General features: G+C 46.2%; 1 protein-coding gene across 1 annotated transcript; it reads left to right on the top strand.

Moving 5' to 3' along the window:
* Positions 1-1,732: 1,732 nt before the first annotated feature.
* LOC144174076 (alpha-N-acetylgalactosaminidase-like) lies at positions 1,733-16,453 on the top strand. The gene is made up of 7 exons (XM_077702506.1): positions 1,733-2,103; positions 6,788-6,962; positions 8,715-8,889; positions 11,131-11,225; positions 12,619-12,780; positions 12,993-13,190; positions 15,654-16,453. The coding sequence occupies exons 1-7, from the start codon at positions 1,940-1,942 to the stop codon at positions 15,933-15,935; spliced, it is 1,251 nt and encodes a 416-aa protein (XP_077558632.1). The 5' UTR covers positions 1,733-1,939; the 3' UTR covers positions 15,936-16,453.
* The last annotated feature ends 1,676 nt before the right edge of the window (positions 16,454-18,129 follow it).

Here is an 18,129-nt window from a genome sequence, read left to right as displayed (position 1 = left end):
GCGTTGCAGCAGCGACTTCGCAGGTACATTCGCGCCGTCTAGGACGGGCTTTCTGCATAAATGTACACTTTTTGCCAGCTGACCAAATATAATCCTTTTTTTTTGTTTCCACCGCAACTTTACATTTTGGCGTGTTTTTGTGTGACTAATTTTGATGCAATTATCCGCTGTACGCAGCGGTTTACTAGCTGCTCCTACGCAATATATTGGCATAAAAGACAGAGGTGTTAAGATTTGTCCCTAACCGTACGTAGCATGTGTGCAAAAATTCAACAAAATAGATTTTTAGATGACAAAGTGACACAAACTGGCCGCGCATCGGCTCCTTTCGTTGCAAATGCCGAGGAAAGACGATAGCATTTCCAAGTAAATTTCCAACTTGGCGAGTAAACATTTGTCACGTAAATGCCTCCCTTCGCTTTCCAGCTCACCTCTCATGTTGTTCCTCTCCCGTCGCGCTCCTCCCAAGGTAAACACGCTAGAGGTTTGCTCAAGTCAATTTAAATTTACGGCGTTCTACTGCTCCAGGACAGGTGCCTCGATGCCAGCGCTGCCGTACCGCGGAGACGCGCGTGAATTGAGGCGCCCTACCTCAACGTTTATAGAACCACGTTGCCCTACTCCACGTGCGTTCCAAGCAGAACGTGGAACCTATCCAGTGGAACCATTAGTAACTGTTGCCGCTTGATTTTTTAAAATGCCGCTAGAAGGTATAATGGCGCGGGCGACAGCCGGCGACGGAGTGATTTTTTTTGTGTGCAGTGGATGCAGTATTTAATTTGAAATCAAGCATCCATAACTTTGTTATGAGGGAACACTGCAAATATCACTTGCGTATTAATTTTCTGCCTCATATTTGCGTGATGTCTCGTTCTTGTTTAACAATGTTGACAAGTAGGAACATTGCCACCGGACGTAAACGTTTAAGTTTAGCTGTGTGTATATATGACTATTGCGCAGCTTCTGTGACGTTTAGGTTTAGCTGTGTGTATATAAGACTATTGCGCAGATTCTGTTTCAGTTTGGCCGGGTGGCTGAATAGAGTTACAGACAGACAGACCAAAATTTTCCCGTTCAAGTAGCCGAAGAAAGGCTTTAATAAAATAAAACGTTCACCCACAAGTAGTTTGTTTCATGCTTTTCATGTTTGTAATGTCCGCTCCGTCCTTTGTTAGTTTCAGATGAATGTAGTTCTTTACTTCTATAATTTTTGCTTCCACGTTTGTTAAGCATATATGTTTATATTTGTTTTACATTTCTCTATTTCTATAAGTGTTATTTCCTCTTATGTATACAAAACTGAAAATTGCAAGCAACGATAACAATTCTGCCACAATTTTCGGAACTTGCGAAGAACATTTTCACGAAATATTTTATTTTTCTTGTTCCTGACAGTTATTGTTTATGTATTTTCCGTTAGTACTTAAAATTTCAGTTCAAAGTTTCAGCTAATAGCTAAATATATTATCAGTTAATAGTTGTGTGTTTATTATACCTATTTTTAATCCATTGAGAAATCATATGGAGGAGAAATCTGAGCCCCACCCCCGAACAAAATGTCTGGCTACGCCCCTGCTTTGCCCCTATTCATTAGAGACGGTATCACTCTTATCACATACAAAAGGGAAGTGATTAGGCCTATGCGGTACCTAATTGTTTTTTTTTCATTTTTCGAGGAGATGCCGGATGGGAGCGAGTTTCAACATATGATATGAGCCCATTGACAGTTGGTTGCCGTATCTATTGGTTCTTTGAAAGCGTTATCTGGCCGTAAATATAATCGCGCATGAGAGAACGTTCGTTCTTACGTCTGTGGACTCCCGAGTCCCGAAGCATGTGCCATATGATAACACTGCGTTAAAATCGGCCTTTTTTAGTTATTGCGCCTACAAACGTGTGTCACCTGTTTATTTTTAGTAAGCAGCAATCGGCTGAGAGCATGCCAAGGATAAGGCTAACGGTATGCTTTTTCTTGAGCACTTTCCTGGTGGGCGTGGAGTGCCTGAACAACGGTCTTGCGCTGCTTCCACCGATGGGATGGCGAACTTGGCAGCGGTTCCAATGCAACACCGACCCGTTCGAACACTACGATGAATGCATTAGGTGAGACAACCATCAATGTTCCAGTCACTACACCAATAGAGGTTCTTCTTCCGCCCTCGGCTGCTTTAGTGAAGCCCGTCTTTACCTCCCGATCACGATGAACGTAAACAGTTGACGGACGTCGTTTTAAACGGGGAATGAATCACTGCTATGCACGATGGGTTTAGAATGCTTTGTATTGGCAGGAAGAAACCCTTCTCTTTCATTTCGCCTACTTTTCCACCATGCGTTTGAGCAAGTCTTCATTTTGTTTTTGTTTTTTTGCGAATAGGTTTACCTGGGATAGCATCCAGTTTTGGCCATTTCGTTTCTGAAGAAAGCTTATTTTTGTTGTTTACCTGCTTATACACGAGAACAATCTTCCTTCCGCCACGTTCTGAAGGAACGTTTTGCAATTATTATTAGGATCCGCCCACTTCTACTTTTAACAGGAGAATGGAACTGGGATTCACATGTTTCTGCGAATGAGTATGTGCTCTAAAGTGTTCTGAAAGAAGTCTGGCCCCCTCCTTTCTCGAATATTTTATACCTTAGTTCACTGTTTACATCGTATCTGGAGGGGATGTTCAGAAAGCTTGACCGGGAAAACACACGATTAAGGATAAACGGATAATACTTCAGCCATTTGAGGTTCGCCGATGACACAGTCTTGCCTAGTGAGACCAGAAAACCCGCAAAGATGCTAGAGGAACTACAATCAGAAAGTATAAACGTCGGGCTAAAAAAATGAATAAATCCTTAAAATGAATGAACATGCCGCAAGTGCCCTCTTCAGCTTGCATAATGAAACGTTAGAACAAGTAGAATATAATTACCTCTGACAGGTGGTCAGAGCTGATCCCAACCACGAGAAAAAAATTGGCCGCGTGTCCGCTCACTTCTTTAAAAATGTCGACGAAAGAGGATAGTCGTTCGGCGCCCCGGCCACGTAAAGCTCCCCTTCTCTTTCCGCTCACCTCATGCTGTTCCTGTCACGCCTCGCTCCTCCCAATATAAACACGCTAGAGGCTTCCTCAAGTCAATTTAACTTTACCGCGTCCCTCTGCTCGATGGCAGCCCTGCTGTTCCTCGATGGCAGCACTGCCGTACGGCGGAGACGCGCGTGAATCGAGGCACCCTACTCCACTCGCGTTCCAAGCGGAACGTGGAACCTGTCTAGTGGAACGTTTCGTAACTGTTGCCGTTTGATTTCTTAAAACGCCACTAGGGGAACTGCGGGCGACCACTATGGTATTTTTCTGAGCGAGTTTTTTATTAAAGCAACCCTCCGGTATATTTTTAGTAAAGGAACACTACGAATATCATGCATTAATGTCTTGCCTCAGATATGCATATTTTGTTTTCGCTCAACAATGTGGAGACGTATGAACATTGCCACCGGACTTAGACCTTTAGATTAAGCTACGGGTATATAACCTATTGCCCAGCATCTGCCTTAACTTTGGCCGGGCTGCTGAACAGACAGACAGACAGACAGACAGACAGACAGACAGACAGACAGACCAAAATTTCCGCGTTCAAGTAGCCCAAGAGAGACTACAGTCTTTAAAAAAATTCAGGGAAGCTTGCACTCACGCGGAAGACTTGAATGACGAAGCTGTTGACGAAGAATGACATATAGTTAAGTTGCAGTGTAATTGTTTATTTGCATAGTAGCGGGGCTAGCAGTCGTCGTCATATTCATCGAAGAGGCCGTCGTCTTCTTCGCGGCGAGTGGGGTATACAAGGTCATCCTCAGCATTGTAGACTTCCACCAGCTCATCGTCATCGGCTCGAGGTAGCGGTGGCGGGATCTACAGGTCGTCTCGGGAAGGATTGGCACACTCGTAGCCATGTCTCCAATTATCCATAACGGCTTCTAGAGAATGCAGCGGCCGTGGTGACCTCCCCCCAAGCAGGGTGTTTTTTTCTTCTTTGGCATCATCGGTGAAGTTTTTTGGTTTTACATGCGCAGTAGCGGTTGACGACAGCGCTGGTGGTTCTTTTATTTATTTTTTTTTTTGCTAAAGCCACCGCGCGAGCCGGAAGCTCGGCGGTCGCCGCGAGGCAAGCGCTCACGAGCGCCGGTCTTTTTTTTTTTTTTTTTTGAGCGTTAATTTTGCCACAGGGAATAGATAAGGGGTATGAGTTGATGATGATTTTCTCGATCATCGGGGTTTTTAACCAGTTTTTTTTTGTTGTTAAAGCCTCTGCACGCGCCATGGACGCTCGGCGGTCGCCGCGGGACACGCGCTGACGAGCGCTCGGCATTTCCTTTTTATTTTTTTCCCTGCAGCAGCGAACGTATAGCTTGTACAAGAGCTACGCTATTAAAATCCGGTGCGGACTGGGTATGGGCCAGGGAGCACTCGGAAAGCACTCCCAAATAATGAAGAGTAAGCTACCTCTATCGCTGGAAAGAAGAATATACAATCACTGCGTCCTGCCGGTGACGACATATGGAGCGGAAACTTAGCGCCTTAACAAACAACTGAAAAGCAAAGTTAGGTCGGCTCAACGGGTCATGGAACGAATAATGATAGGAGTAACACTTGGCACAGGAAACGAGCTTAATGGATCAGGGAACAAACTCGAGTACACGATATCATAGTTTAAATAAAAAAAAAGAGTGAGACGAAATGACAGCCGGTCGACTACCAGGGTAACAGAGTGGATACCGAGAGATGGCACTAGAATAAGAGAAAGGTTAATACAGTCGACAAAAATTCGCAATTTTTCGTTGCATGCTGGTTTTTGTTACATGCAGGTTTCGAGTTAAGGCTCGGGTAAATGAAGCAGAAAGGAAACCAAACGCCAGACATCAGTGATGGTGAACTCACCCTTCAAGAATTTATTTCACAATGAAAGACGGCGTCATTTGCACCTGCTACTGTGGCACTAGAACTCACTACACGGCACTCCATAGAAGCAATCTCACCGCCGTATTCACAAACATAACTTGTATCTTTTTGCCTTTTTACACTTTTTTTGTGTGCCTTAACGCGTTTCAAGAACCAAGCTTTTGCGTAAAGGGCGCCTTCTCGTGAACTTGATGCTCTTTTCCGCACTCAAAATTGTTGAGAGGGTGCTAGCTGGGATACTATACCAGGCGGCTACGTTCTTCTTTCTCGCCGGCAGAGACGGCATTGAAAATTGCGAGCTTGTCTTGGAAAGACAAAAATTTTCACGCCACCGACAAACCGACACCACAGCTAGTCGTGGCACGGCCGTGGCAGTGGAGACGCGCAACTATACACGCCGACAGGCAGGCCTAGCACGTACCCAACACCACACTCACACGTGGAAACGCACGGTAGTTTGCGGTACGGACGAAATTCGCAAATTGAGTGCATTTCTACATCCGATTTTTCAGAAAAGGGCCAAAAAACAACGGCTCATCAGCGTACAGAATTAGTTACATCAAATTAGTTACATTAGTTAGCCGTCGTGACTCCTGCGTTACATGGAGGTCGCAAACACATGGGTTTCAATGGGGCTAGAAATGGGGAATTAAAAAAAATTAAATCTAGGAATTCATTACATGGGTGTTTATTACAGGTTTAGCTGTAGTTCAATGGAGGGACGAAATAAGAAACGTCGGTGGCAAAGAATGGGCTCGAGCAGCACAGGAGCGGTTAGAGGTCAACGGGGAGGTCTTCGTCTTTCAGTTGACCTGAGTAGGTTGTTGTTGTTGTTGATGATGATGATGATGATGATGATGATGACGACGACGACGACGACGACGACGACGACGTGGACAGTATGCAACTTTCTTGTATATTACCCGCAGCGGTGCCTCAGTGGTACGTCGGTTCGATTCCAGTCGTCCCGGCCCCATTTCTGATGGAGACGAAAGACAAAAATGACAGCGTGTCGATATTTCGGAGCACGTTAAACATCCTCGAGTGGTCTAAGTTAATTCGATAAATCGCGCCTAATAGCCGAGGTATAGCTTTGATTCGTAATTTGAATTGAATTTTCTTTATGATAATCAACAAACACAAATGCATGACAAGGAAGGCGTGCCGCTATACTGTTTTTTTTAACGTGGGAAAGATTTAGAAAATAAAGTACGGACCAAAAATGTACAGTAACTCCAAGAATGTTCTCATACTGCATGTGCATTTCTAAACGACTACTGTTTAGTTAAGTTTCTCTTACTGCGATAAATATTTCCCATGTGCGTTATTATTATGATTTTATGTCTAAGCTTCGCGAATTTTGCATTTCACAATTATTGTAATCGTGTACCGGTTTTTTATTGGAATTTTTTTCTCTTTTGTCTTCATTGCATGATGGCAGTGCATGAAATACACCTTTTTGATTTCATAAGTTTAGCTTGTTAATTTAATTCTTTTCATTGTATCTTTGTTTTAAAATTTTCTGCGACCAGTTAACCCAATTTACACTATACTATGGATTAAATATGTTACTTAGACAATCATGCGCTCTTGCGCAGATGAAGGAATTCACGGAGTTGGGGCAGCAAACACTGCGCAAGAAACGTTTACGCGTTAAACAACTAAAACGACATGATGTTACATCTGCCGTCTACCATCCCCGTGCTTTGTGCCTTCCATGCGAACAATAACCAGCCTTTAAAGTTATCCATTCTGCTATGGTCGCAATGTTGATTGTTTGTTGCCAAACACATTTTAACAAATTCCAGTTGTAGATCTATGCAGCCTACCATTTCTAATTTCAGCGAAAGCCTTGTGTCAGACATGGCCGACCGCATGTCCGCGGACGGCTTCCTCAAGGCCGGCTACGACTACTTGGTCTTAGACGACTGTTGGAGCGCCTTGTCACGAGACTCGCAGGGAAACCTGGTGCCCGATCCTCGGCGCTTTCCCCGCGGCATGAAGGCCGTCGTTGATTACGTGAGTGAACACTGCAACTCTATCGCGCTACATTTAAAATTCTTATGCAGAAGCCTTCTTAGCTGAGTATCCAACCGCATCAACTGTATAACGCCGTTCATCTGCGCAAAAAATACATAAATGGCGATGTTAAAGAGACTCTGCATGCAACACTTCCGATAGACACTCTCACTCTTTCCTGCGCGTCTTCAAACACTGCTAAGGCTATAGTAATGGTCAGCACGGAGCGGCACTGCGTGATTTGCTCGTCGCAGCGGATCCGCCTCCCGTTTCCGCTTTGCTTTTGTGGCATTTTTTAAAGTGGCTATTGAATGCGCGTTGCTGCAACTTAAAGGAAGCCGGCCAATAGCCGCTACGCCGCAGTGATGACGTCATTCGAGCGCTCGAAAAATGCCAAGACCAGGAAAGAGAGAAAAATGTTTTGAGCAAGTTACAAAGTTATGTGATGGGCATAGAGCAGCCATTTTTTGGCTGAGTTTGTTTGTGACTCCCTAGTCTAAGTACTGAATGTGTTTGTCGAGTACGTTCTGAAAACATTTAAGACTTGGAAAAAAGTTGAATGAAGTGTTGCAGGGTCGCTATAATACTGCAAATGAATATAATTGGTCGACACTAATTAAAACAAAACAAGAAATAAAAACAATAAGAACAAAAGCTTACGAGGATTAAACTAACGAAATACAATTTGGATCATCTATCCATCTCTCAAGCAAATAATACAAAGGTAGAAGATAAAGAAACCAAAACACGAAATAAAAATAGATAAGCACCAATACTGTAACACCTCCCTCTGCACAAAAGTGCATAATTCGCGAAGTTAACACATTTAATTCTTCTTATACTATAAATTCAGATCACTGGTCAACTAAAACTTAAAAGAAACATTAAAAAGTGCGGTATTACTAATACTGAACTAGCTGAACAAAAAAATGTCCATCTCATTCACCACCCTTAAAGGATTCAGATAAAATTAAAGAACGAACCAAATCAGAAACGTACAAAAAACTTGTCAAAAAGCACAAGCTTTGTAACGCTTTGTATGGACACAGAAGCTCACAACTGAAGTTAAGGAATTTATTCACCATAATTGTGTAAATGCAGACTTTTTGTAACTAAAAACAGAAAAACTCAAATCTAAAACTGAGTTAACGAAATCGCGAAGGTCTGCCTAATCCAGCACTCTCATAAAAAATAAAATAAAAATAACGTACACACAAGAGGTCACCAAGAAAACGTAACAATCGTGAAACGGGGAAGCCGTCTCAGTGTGTTTACGCATTACTAGTAGACAATTCTCAGGATCTCATTACGTTGTTCTGGTAACGCCTACAGCACTGGTCAGCGGCAACCCAAAATCAACGTCACCGTCATGCGTAGTGGTTTCCGGAGCAGGGGAATGCTTTCAGCGAACGGAGGCCACTGATTCAGTTATGTCTTGTGTGCGCATTTTTCTTATTGTGCTAGCGCCTCATCATGCTGGTTGCTGCTCAGTTACTGTATAGCTTGTGGATACATCGTCACTTTCGGTCACTGAGTGAAATAAGATTATTAGACATATTTTTGTTTATACGGAATTGTTGGAATTCGGGGTCCAGACGTAGCTCTCTGAATACTCCTAGGCGGCAAATTAAATAATCACACATGCGAGCCCGCCACGACAGCAACTGGAATGCATTAATGAAGGATTTGAACGGCACCTTTGGATGGCCACCACGAAATCACAAGCTGGGTTCTCATTCCCCGTTTGTCAAGGTTCATTCTAAGGGTTTGAAGTTCGGCATCAACGCTGGAATCGGGGCCAAAACGTGTCATGGGTATCCGGGCAGCCTGAACAACTACGAACGGGACGCCAAGACGTATGCCGAGTGGGGAGTCGACTTCGTCAACGTTGACGGCTGCAGCACAGATCCGAAGGAAATGCGCAAGCGTGAGTACGCATCTAAGCAGGTCATGGCATCCTGCGTCGACAGTACCTCGAGGTTTCTCCTCATTCCGCTATAAGCCGCTCACAAAAACCTAGGCTCTAAGCATAATATAATCAATATAACCTCAGACCGTCAGTGTTATTCCAAAACGTGTTGCTCTTCCAATTAAATGGCCACATGCCCCTACCCATTGACCACCACCAGCCTATATCGAAATGGATCTACGATATCGTCCAAACAGCCTTTACGACAAACAGCCAAACAGTGGCTACAGTGGACCCTAAACTGCTGAAATTCCGGGAAGCTCGTCGACGTCTCGCTAAAGGAGGTGTTAAGCGAAGCAGTAGTGGACACTGACGCATAGCTCCAGAGGAACCATGCAAATGACCATAAAACAGTGGGTGAAGCGGACGTGAATGCGCAGTGCAAACACAGCTAGGGCTATACAGCTCGGGCTATCATGGCCTCTTGTAAATAGAGCGCATCGCCCTGTGGCAACATCACGTAAATACTATGCTTCACCATGTACCATCACTCGCCTTATTTGACTTACCGCCCCGTAACAGGTGGAAAAGGCAACGTCATAACCGAAACTCTGTACCCGTGTAGCAGCACAGCGATCCTATTGCACAGCGATCTTCCAGTGGCACAGAAGTCTACGGGGCTGCGCGATGTCGATATCACCAGAAGTTTTCTATATAAAAGATATCACTTAATGTATCAATATCGGCTGGCACGCGTGCCTGAAGAGTATACCCATGCGAAGCGAGAAACGCTCGCACGGCACATTTTTATGTAATGGCACATATCGTATAGAAAAAAAAAGGGGGGCGGGGGGTTGTAGATTCCTGCGGCATTTGCACTATTATGACGCCTCCCCACACGGGCTTCTGCATACCTTTTGGTATGCGTACCTTTCTTCATACCTTTTCCTTGTCTCGCTAAGCCGGGAATGCACACCTGAGCTGTTCATCAACGGGAATATCTCTCGGGAACGCGAGCGCACTCTGGGAGAGGTACCTTGAGCTTCTGGTATTAAGTTTCTTGTTCTAAAATTATTCTGAGTGGCAAGACAGTGGGGCTGCTTCACTGAATAATCATCTTTCGCACAACATGAAATACGCAGAAATGAAACAAGAAGCAAATAAAGTACGCTGATACAGTTAAACCAGGATGTAACGAAGTTGACAAAAATTCGCAATTTTTTGTTACATGCAGGTTTTCGTTGCATGCGTGAATGAAGCAGCAGCACAACCAAAATGCAAGACATCAGTGATAGCGAACTCACCCTTAAAGAATTTATTTCGCAGCGAAAAGCTGTGCCATTTGCGCCTGCTGCTTTCCTTCGAACTAAGTCACCACACGGCACTCCAAGGACGCAAGCTCACTTACCCCCGTGTTCAGAAAGGCAATTTTAGTATCACTTTTGCCTTTTGACACTTTTTGATGCCCTCACCAGTTTCGAGGACCAAACTTGTGCTGAAAAGGCGCCTTTTCGCGAACTTGATGCCTTTTGTCGCACTGAAAATTCTTGAGAGCTCGAAGCTGGGATACTGTATCGGGCGGCGACGTGCTTCTTTCTCGTCCGCGAAGATGACATTTAAAATTGCGAGCTTGCCTTGAAAAGACAAAACTTCTGGCTTTCCCGCAGCAGAACTCATCACCGACGAACCGACACCACAGATGGCAGTGGAGATGCGCGACTACACGCCGACAGACAGGCTTAGCACCTAACCAACCCCGCACTAACATTGGAAACGCACGAAAGTCCGCGGTACGGGTGAAGTTCGCTGAATTAGTGCATTTCTCCAGCCGATTTTTCAGAAAAAGTGCAAAAAAAAAAAACAGCGGATCATCAGCGTAGGCAATTCGTTACATCAAGGTTAGCCGTCGCAGCACGTTTGTTTCACAGAGGTCGCAAACCCATGGGTTTCAATGGGGCTGGCAGTGGCGAATTGAAAAACTTCGTTAAATCCAGGAATTCGTTGCATAGAGGTTCGTTACATCCAGGTTTAAAACTGTATTCGAGAAAATGCGCGTTCATTTACTCGTTATAATGGGGCTGGCAATTTTCTTTTGAGCACAAGGGTAATAAATTCGGGCATTTACACAAACCGTTTCGTCCATGTGATGCGCTTATGAGTGAGCTACAGTTATCTAATTAAATGCCCTTTATGTAAATTGTGCGGTTATCCATAAACACGCAGTTCGGGTGAACATCCACGTGATTTTTCTCATTACAGTATATCCTGCGTTCGGAAGGGCCTTGAACGCCACCGGCAGGCCAATGCTGTTCTCGTGCGAGTGGCCCCTTTACGAAAGCAAGTCTGGCATTGAGGTAGGCATAACGCATCCTAGCATTTTGCATATGTGCCTGTTTTTATAAATAATAGAAGGGTGCGAATATCTAATTTGATACTGCGAATTGGATACAAATATAAAAACAGACTGTGAATCTAGTCGGATAATTTTGCATAAGATTAGTAAAAACTGACTGTGAATAAAATTCGATACTCTATATTTGCTTTACTTTGCATAGAGCTTCTAAAACTTAGCTACAAAAAAAAGAAGGTAACCCAGGTACTGACGATTTAACAGATCTGAATGTTCGTGTACTAGTGCTTGATAAGAAAATGGTACAAAAAATTAAAAACGAAAGAATAAGGCAAGATGGCAAAGCGTTAGAACAAAACTGCGGCATAAATTGCCACGAAGAAATGCAGGTTCCTCAGCATGCTGTGAACGAAGGAAGCATATAATTGACTGGTCCTTCCAGCCGTTTAAAGGAGGCTTGGTATGCTAGTGGCTGGTGTAACTTTATTGCAAGCCATCTATTAATAACTCCCGATTTTACACCCATGCCACAACTCTGACAGGAAACTTCTTTCCCGCTTATAAATTACACGAGCAGCGTTACACTTCAGCTAACACACAGCAGAGCTAAGCATAAACTTTCTTCACGCAAGGCCTATGTGTTAGGCTGTTTAGCATAACATAAGCGTTGTGCAAAAAAAGCCAACACGAAGGGGTAAGTCTTGAGGTGAAGCGTAAATGGATTCATGGCTTGCGGCAGAGCCTACTTTTGTTTGTTTAACATTCACAGAAAACGAATATTCAAAACCTTCGAATACTTCGAACGGCAAAACTGCACTATGAGTTGAATCAAATAGCAGACGCTATTCATGAAACATTCCAAGCTTTTTATATTCCACTATCTATAGTAAATAATATAAAAAAAATCCCGTCTTTCGGGTCAACTCACTGAACTCGAAATGCTATAACTCTTCTCACAATTGGCAATGAAGTTCTCTTAGTTTCCGGTAAGTGTCGTGCTCTTGGGACCAAAATATACGCCCCCCCCGTCCCCCCCCCCGCCCTGGTAATGTGTACTTTCGCACACGAGCAATAATGCTCGAATAGTACGTTGTGAAGGTTTCGTCCGTGCTCGAAACGAGCTTTTGCTACGCCTAAGCGGCGGCTATACAAGTCGTTATGTTTCATGTTTTAGCAGACAAGTTTTTCTTTATTTTTAAGACTGCTTTAGTACAGCAGGCTGAAGAGCTACTGGATTACGAATAGCCAAGGTACAGAAAGCATGCCCGCTCAACACCTGAAATACCGGCGGTTTTTCAGGTGTTTTGGCGGTTTTTTGAATTGTAAAATACTGCAATTATTTGTAAAATAATTTAATTCTAAAATACTGGCGGTTTTTTGTATTGTAACTGTTTCAGCCCGACTACAAGCAAGTAGCGGAGACGTGTAACATTTGGCGAAACTTTGAGGACGTGACCTACAGGTGGCGGCAGATATACGGCGCTGTGCAGTACGAGGAAAAGCACTTCGACGTCCTCGTGAACGTCACCGGTCCCGGCGCATGGACTGACTACGGCGCGGTAACGTTCCATTTTTTCTTTCGCTCCCGCCGCACATCATTGCGGCATGCCGTATAGTTTGCATTGCCTTCATTGCATCCTGCCCTCTGTTGATCAAATGTTTTCAGCCTCTTATGAAATTCCTGTCTCACTCAGTCAAAGGAAAGCTACGGACGCCGCAGGTAATCTTGGCCGAGACATCAGTAGTCGCCTCGACCACGCGTTCCGTGCAGGTGGTGGCGGGAAACTACGGCCTGGCGCAGTCTCTGCAGCGCGCCCACGTCGCGTACTGGGCCATCGCGCCGTCCCCCATGCTGCTGTCCGTGGACCTGCGACGGCTGAGCGACGAGTCTCGCGCCCTCCTGCTCAGCCCCTACGTGATCGCCGTCAACCAGGACCCGCTGCGAGCCGTGGCCAGACGCCTTCCGCAGGTGAGGACATCGGACAAGCCGAAAAACTGTGGGCGAATTATGAAGTGCAGACCACTTAAGCGGCCCAGTTTGTCGCCATAGCTCTTCCGCCGTCACGCACCCAAACGGAGGCTTCTAAACGATCACCGCTTCTCCTGGTCGAGACCGAACCCGGGTCCCTCGCGCCATTAAGCCGATGTCAATCCCATTCCGCCACGGAGGCGCACGTTCCTCATATGCCAAGTGTTGGGGGTGATCTTTGCGCTGCGCCGTTGCCACGGAGGCTGCCGTTGCTAGGCCTCAGATAAGTACGCAGTCACATAAAACGAAGAAAGCATCAGGAATCAGCGCATTAATTATCCCAAATTAATGAAAAGTCAATTTAGTGTCGCTTTTAGCTCTTTTTTAGGGGCTGCGGCGCCCTCTTTTGACTACTCTCACTATCAAGGCGAGGGGGATACTGAAACTAGTCAAGAGAGGGGTGCCACAGCCCCTCTGGAGAATCACTGCTCCGCCCTTGACAGCTTTCAAGCTGAGCGGAACTGCTTTAATTTTATTGCCTTTGTGCGGCTGACTTTTGGCAACTTGTTCCCTAGGTTTTAATGCAGCGCACGTGCTGAGGCTAGCACATGCGGAAACAGCAGAACCTTCTGAAACGAGGGAATTGCGGCAACAATTTTTGATCAGCTTCGAGTAATAACGTGGCCCATTTGTCATAGCAAAGAGCGGAAATTTGTGATTGTAAATGTCGACCCCCTTAAACGGCGCCGTTTAAGAGACACGGTAAACTAGGCCAGTCTAACGCAGCGCCACAGCTTTATTGTCCAGGAAGACCCTGCATTCCGCGCCTGCACTTTATTAAGCCATTGAAGTGCGTATCAAGACAGGCCTTCGGCTTGCTGTGGCGTATACAATGTTATACAATGCAGAACTGTGCGCTGCAACAGTTTCTAGAAGCTCTATGTGGGGAAGTTGTGCACGGCGCCAAAAAGTCCCATTGTCGACCTCCCCAGTTACGTTATCTTGCTTCCACTTTAACCCTACGAGTTCGTGAGTTGGTGAAAAAGTGTTTCGGAGACTGCATGTAGCCATTTGTAGGGGGTTTCTTCGAGCAGAATTCAGGAGAAGCGTCGCTATAAAACATTGGTCGGCTTATCGTGAAACGCAATGTGCCTTTTTACCGTGTTCATAGCTGTGAGGCCCTGAGACCACGTACTTTTAAAATATTCCATTGTACTAGGCAGATCACTCATTAGCCTCAAATTGCGAGTTATACGCCATTAACCACGCATGGCGATTCACCATACGCTGATGCATACAGTGACCGCTAGTAACCTTGAGCTGATTTCTCCACTAGCTTACACAATATATTTCGCTTCTTGGGAATAAATGCAATGCAGAAGAGCAAGACAGGGAAGAAACAACAATAAAATGAACGGTGAAAAATAAAAACAGACGAACTTGACAAATGGCGAGCACATTGCCTTGGTCTCCAAGTCCCGCTGCTGCGGGTATAAGGGGCAGGATGGCGTCGGACAGAGATGACAAGTAATGGAATGCACCAGTTGGGTACCTTTTAGGAAGCTGTTAACATAGGACACGGCCGGACTAGACAACTTCCTACCTGTCGAGTCCGGCCGTGCATAGGGATGGGCGGACGGACCAGACACCCTGCGGACTGACCATATTAATGTTATCCCGTACGACAATCACGCGCTAAGTGTACCAAAAACCGCGGGCATGACAGAAAAGAAAGGAACAGCTTACGGTTATAGAAGGGAAGGTCCCTAGACCCTTGGGGGAGAGAACGGGGTGTACAGCAAGAACATTCAAGCCGTCCTTAAAATTACAAGCTCTGATATGGTAGGCACCTAACCGAGGCGATTAAAACAAGCAAAGCATAAAGAAGGGCGATGACCCCGCGCCGGCGCCGGTGCCCGCGGAGGCCGCAGACGCGGCCGCGGAGACGCCAGCGCCATCTCTCGCCCCCGCCGTGGATCCTCCCGCGGCGAAGTGCGAGGAGGTGGCGCCGCTCGTCGGCACTCCAGCAAAGAAAGAACTGAAACTAAAGCGTGGCAAACTGTTCGCATGGCGACGCAGTGAAACATCCCCCTCGCGAGGGGCACGATCAAATGCAGAGCATTTCCGGGGGGCACGACGTTAAGTAGTTTGCGTTACGTTAATGTTGTTGCACTTGTGGCAACTGCTGACGAGAGAGCGCTCGTCAGCAGTAATTTTAATGAGCCAACGATATAAGGCGCGTTCGTGGCGTCCCATTCTGTGTCGGCTTTGTGGCGCAGTGGGTAGAGCACCATGTACATTGCGTTCTGCCCGCAGGGTGGAGGGATCGAAACCAGGCGCCGGATAGTATTTTCTTTTATATAGTGTAGGGGGAGGGGTGCGGACAACGACGGGACAACGCGGGTGACATCGTGAGTTACTGAAATGCTCTGCATTTAATAACCGAAGGCGCGGCGCTCGCAGAAGGGCGTCCTGGACGTCTGGTGCCGCTGGGCGAGTCCCCGGCTGCCCTCCGGGAACGCCTCCATGGTGGTGCTGGTGCACAACCCCAGCGTCCGTGGAGGCCCCGCCCGCATGGACATCTCCATTTCGGGACTCGGGCTGCACAACCCGCGAGGATACGTGCTCCAGGACGTGCTCAACAATAACGCGCTCATCGGGCTCTACTACCCGGGACAGACGCTCACCGTCGGCGTCCCACCCCTGGACGTCTTCCTTTTAAAGGCCACCATTACGGACCGGTAGCGGTGTCACCTTAGTAAAGGCCAACTCCGGCGGTTTTCGAACAAACAAAATTGAGTTATCGCTTGATTTGTGACCCGTAAGATAAGTATGATTAGCTAAATGGGCGTTTTATTTTGCCCGCGAAACAAACGCATTTTTGAAAACAAAACAAAACAAAAAATCGGACATAACTCATGCCCAGTGACCAATGCAATGCTATTGCAATCGTCCACTTATGCGACGAATTTGTCTTGGCGAACTCAACTTCACCCGCCAACCTCCTCCTTACGTTACCCCACTTTCGTTGGGTTGAGGGTCGCAATGCTCTTTCGGTAGACCATCAGCCTTTCCCCCACACTTACACTCACTTTGCTCTCTGCACCCTTCAATGGTTTTTAGGTCAAATTCACTTTCCCCCACGGGAAGTCGGTCAGACAGAAACCGACAGCCAAAAAACTGGGTGAAGTATTCCAAGAATTTTAACAGAAGTAGAAAAACGTCAACGGAAACTGCACTAAAAGTGGAGGGTAGACGAAGTGTTTAAAGCGGCGTAATGAGTTTCTACCCTAGTGCATAGCTTTCAGCAGCTGTGCCTGTCGGCGGTCACCAAGGCCAGCTGGTGTTATATACCTCGCCTTGCTTGAGCACGGCTAAGCCGTGTGTACATGGCTTCAGTCCGTGGGTGCCCCCTCCGAGCTCACAGATAGCGATAGCGAGAATTCGTACGACTGTTGATTGCGTCGATGCGTCTCGCGTCACGTACGACTCGCCGCCACGAAGAACGATTCGTGCGCGCCAAGCAACCGCCGCACTTGCATATGTGCACACTCCCTACTGTCAGAGGTAAGCGCTTCGTTTCAGTGAGCAAGCACTAGGTGGGTCAGCCACAAGACATCTATCTGTGCGGTCTGAAGACTGTGCGCATACTTTGAAGCCTATCTAAGCGTTACATACCCGCAGTGCTTTGTAGGCTTTTCTTTTTCTTCCGTTCCCTCCCTTCCCCCTTCTCCCACTTAGTGGTACGTGGGTGTTAGGACTACGGCAAAGCTCTCTGCTTTCTTCCCTAATAAAAGGCTTCCCCCTCTCTCTCTCACCGAAATGAAAGGTAACGGAGACCCGTTGCTTTAACCACAGAATGGGATGATTTCTTTGACTTCCACGCAAAGTCTTTCCTAAAGAACCTACACGTATGTGTGCCGGACACCCACATTGCGCATCTCAGCCCGCCAGACGGTTATTGCAGTTATATATGTACGATGTCCATGGTATGGTTCCCAGCTGCGGAGATTGTATTTTAGAGTAATTGTGCTTATATTCAACGTCACTGCTGGGTGGTGATGTCGGACGAAGCCATAGAAATGTATGCCAGAGATGGGTCAGCCTTAGCGCACAGCGTACACTGCAAGTTTTTATTTTCGGCGTACGAATTGACCAAAAAATAACTGAACTAGAAGCCGAAATACGGAGTCGCGTGTTTGACAGACTAATTTTGTTTGTTCCTGGGGTTGCTTTCGAGTGCTCAGAGCGCATTACGAACGCCTTGTTAAGGTCTTTTAGGGTTCAGCTACAAGCGCAGCTCCTTGAACATTTGGGCAAAAGTTAACACGCATGATATCAGGATATACCCCAAGCTCATGTTTCTCATTGCTGTCACCGTAATAGCACTGTCGCAAGTGACAGCTGCGCCAGAATCTAGTGGAAGACGAGGTGGGGGTGGGTAGAAAGGGGGCTCAAATGACGAGGGATACGTCCGTCACATTCAGTCACCTACAAGCCCTCTTGGTAGGCAGGGGCCTGGACTTTCCCTCTCCACAAAGAGATGCCGCATATGCTCAAGAGAAACGAGGCATGGTGTACGGGAAGGCCCATGGTCTGGCGCTTGAGGAAGAAATGGTTCTTTCCCAAGATTACGCACTTTCAGGGATGAGCAATACAAAACAACTCAGAAATTCAGTGCATATGCGTTTTTAAAAACGTAGTGCGCCATTTCTTAGTAAACGATTCCCTGAGCCTGTCTATGACCTTCAATTGCTAAATGGCCAAACAATGCAGGAACCTTAAAATAAGGGTTGCTGGTCTATTTAGTATACAATCTGGTAAAACGTACAAAAGCGCAGGCAAACGTATTTGGAGAAGGCTTACTTATGGACGTTGCAAGTGCTGGTATTTCTGTGAAAGCTAAGGGGCAATTATTGATGAGCTTGTAGGCGCACAT

This window comes from Haemaphysalis longicornis, unplaced genomic scaffold (genome assembly GCF_048455015.1).
Source record: "Haemaphysalis longicornis isolate Haplotype H1 unplaced genomic scaffold, Haemaphysalis longicornis Haplotype H1 scaffold_3, whole genome shotgun sequence".
Taxonomy (NCBI): Eukaryota; Metazoa; Arthropoda; class Arachnida; order Ixodida; family Ixodidae; genus Haemaphysalis; species Haemaphysalis longicornis.
The sequence above is the reverse complement of the archived record's forward strand: the minus strand, read 5'-3'. Positions and strand labels throughout refer to the sequence as shown.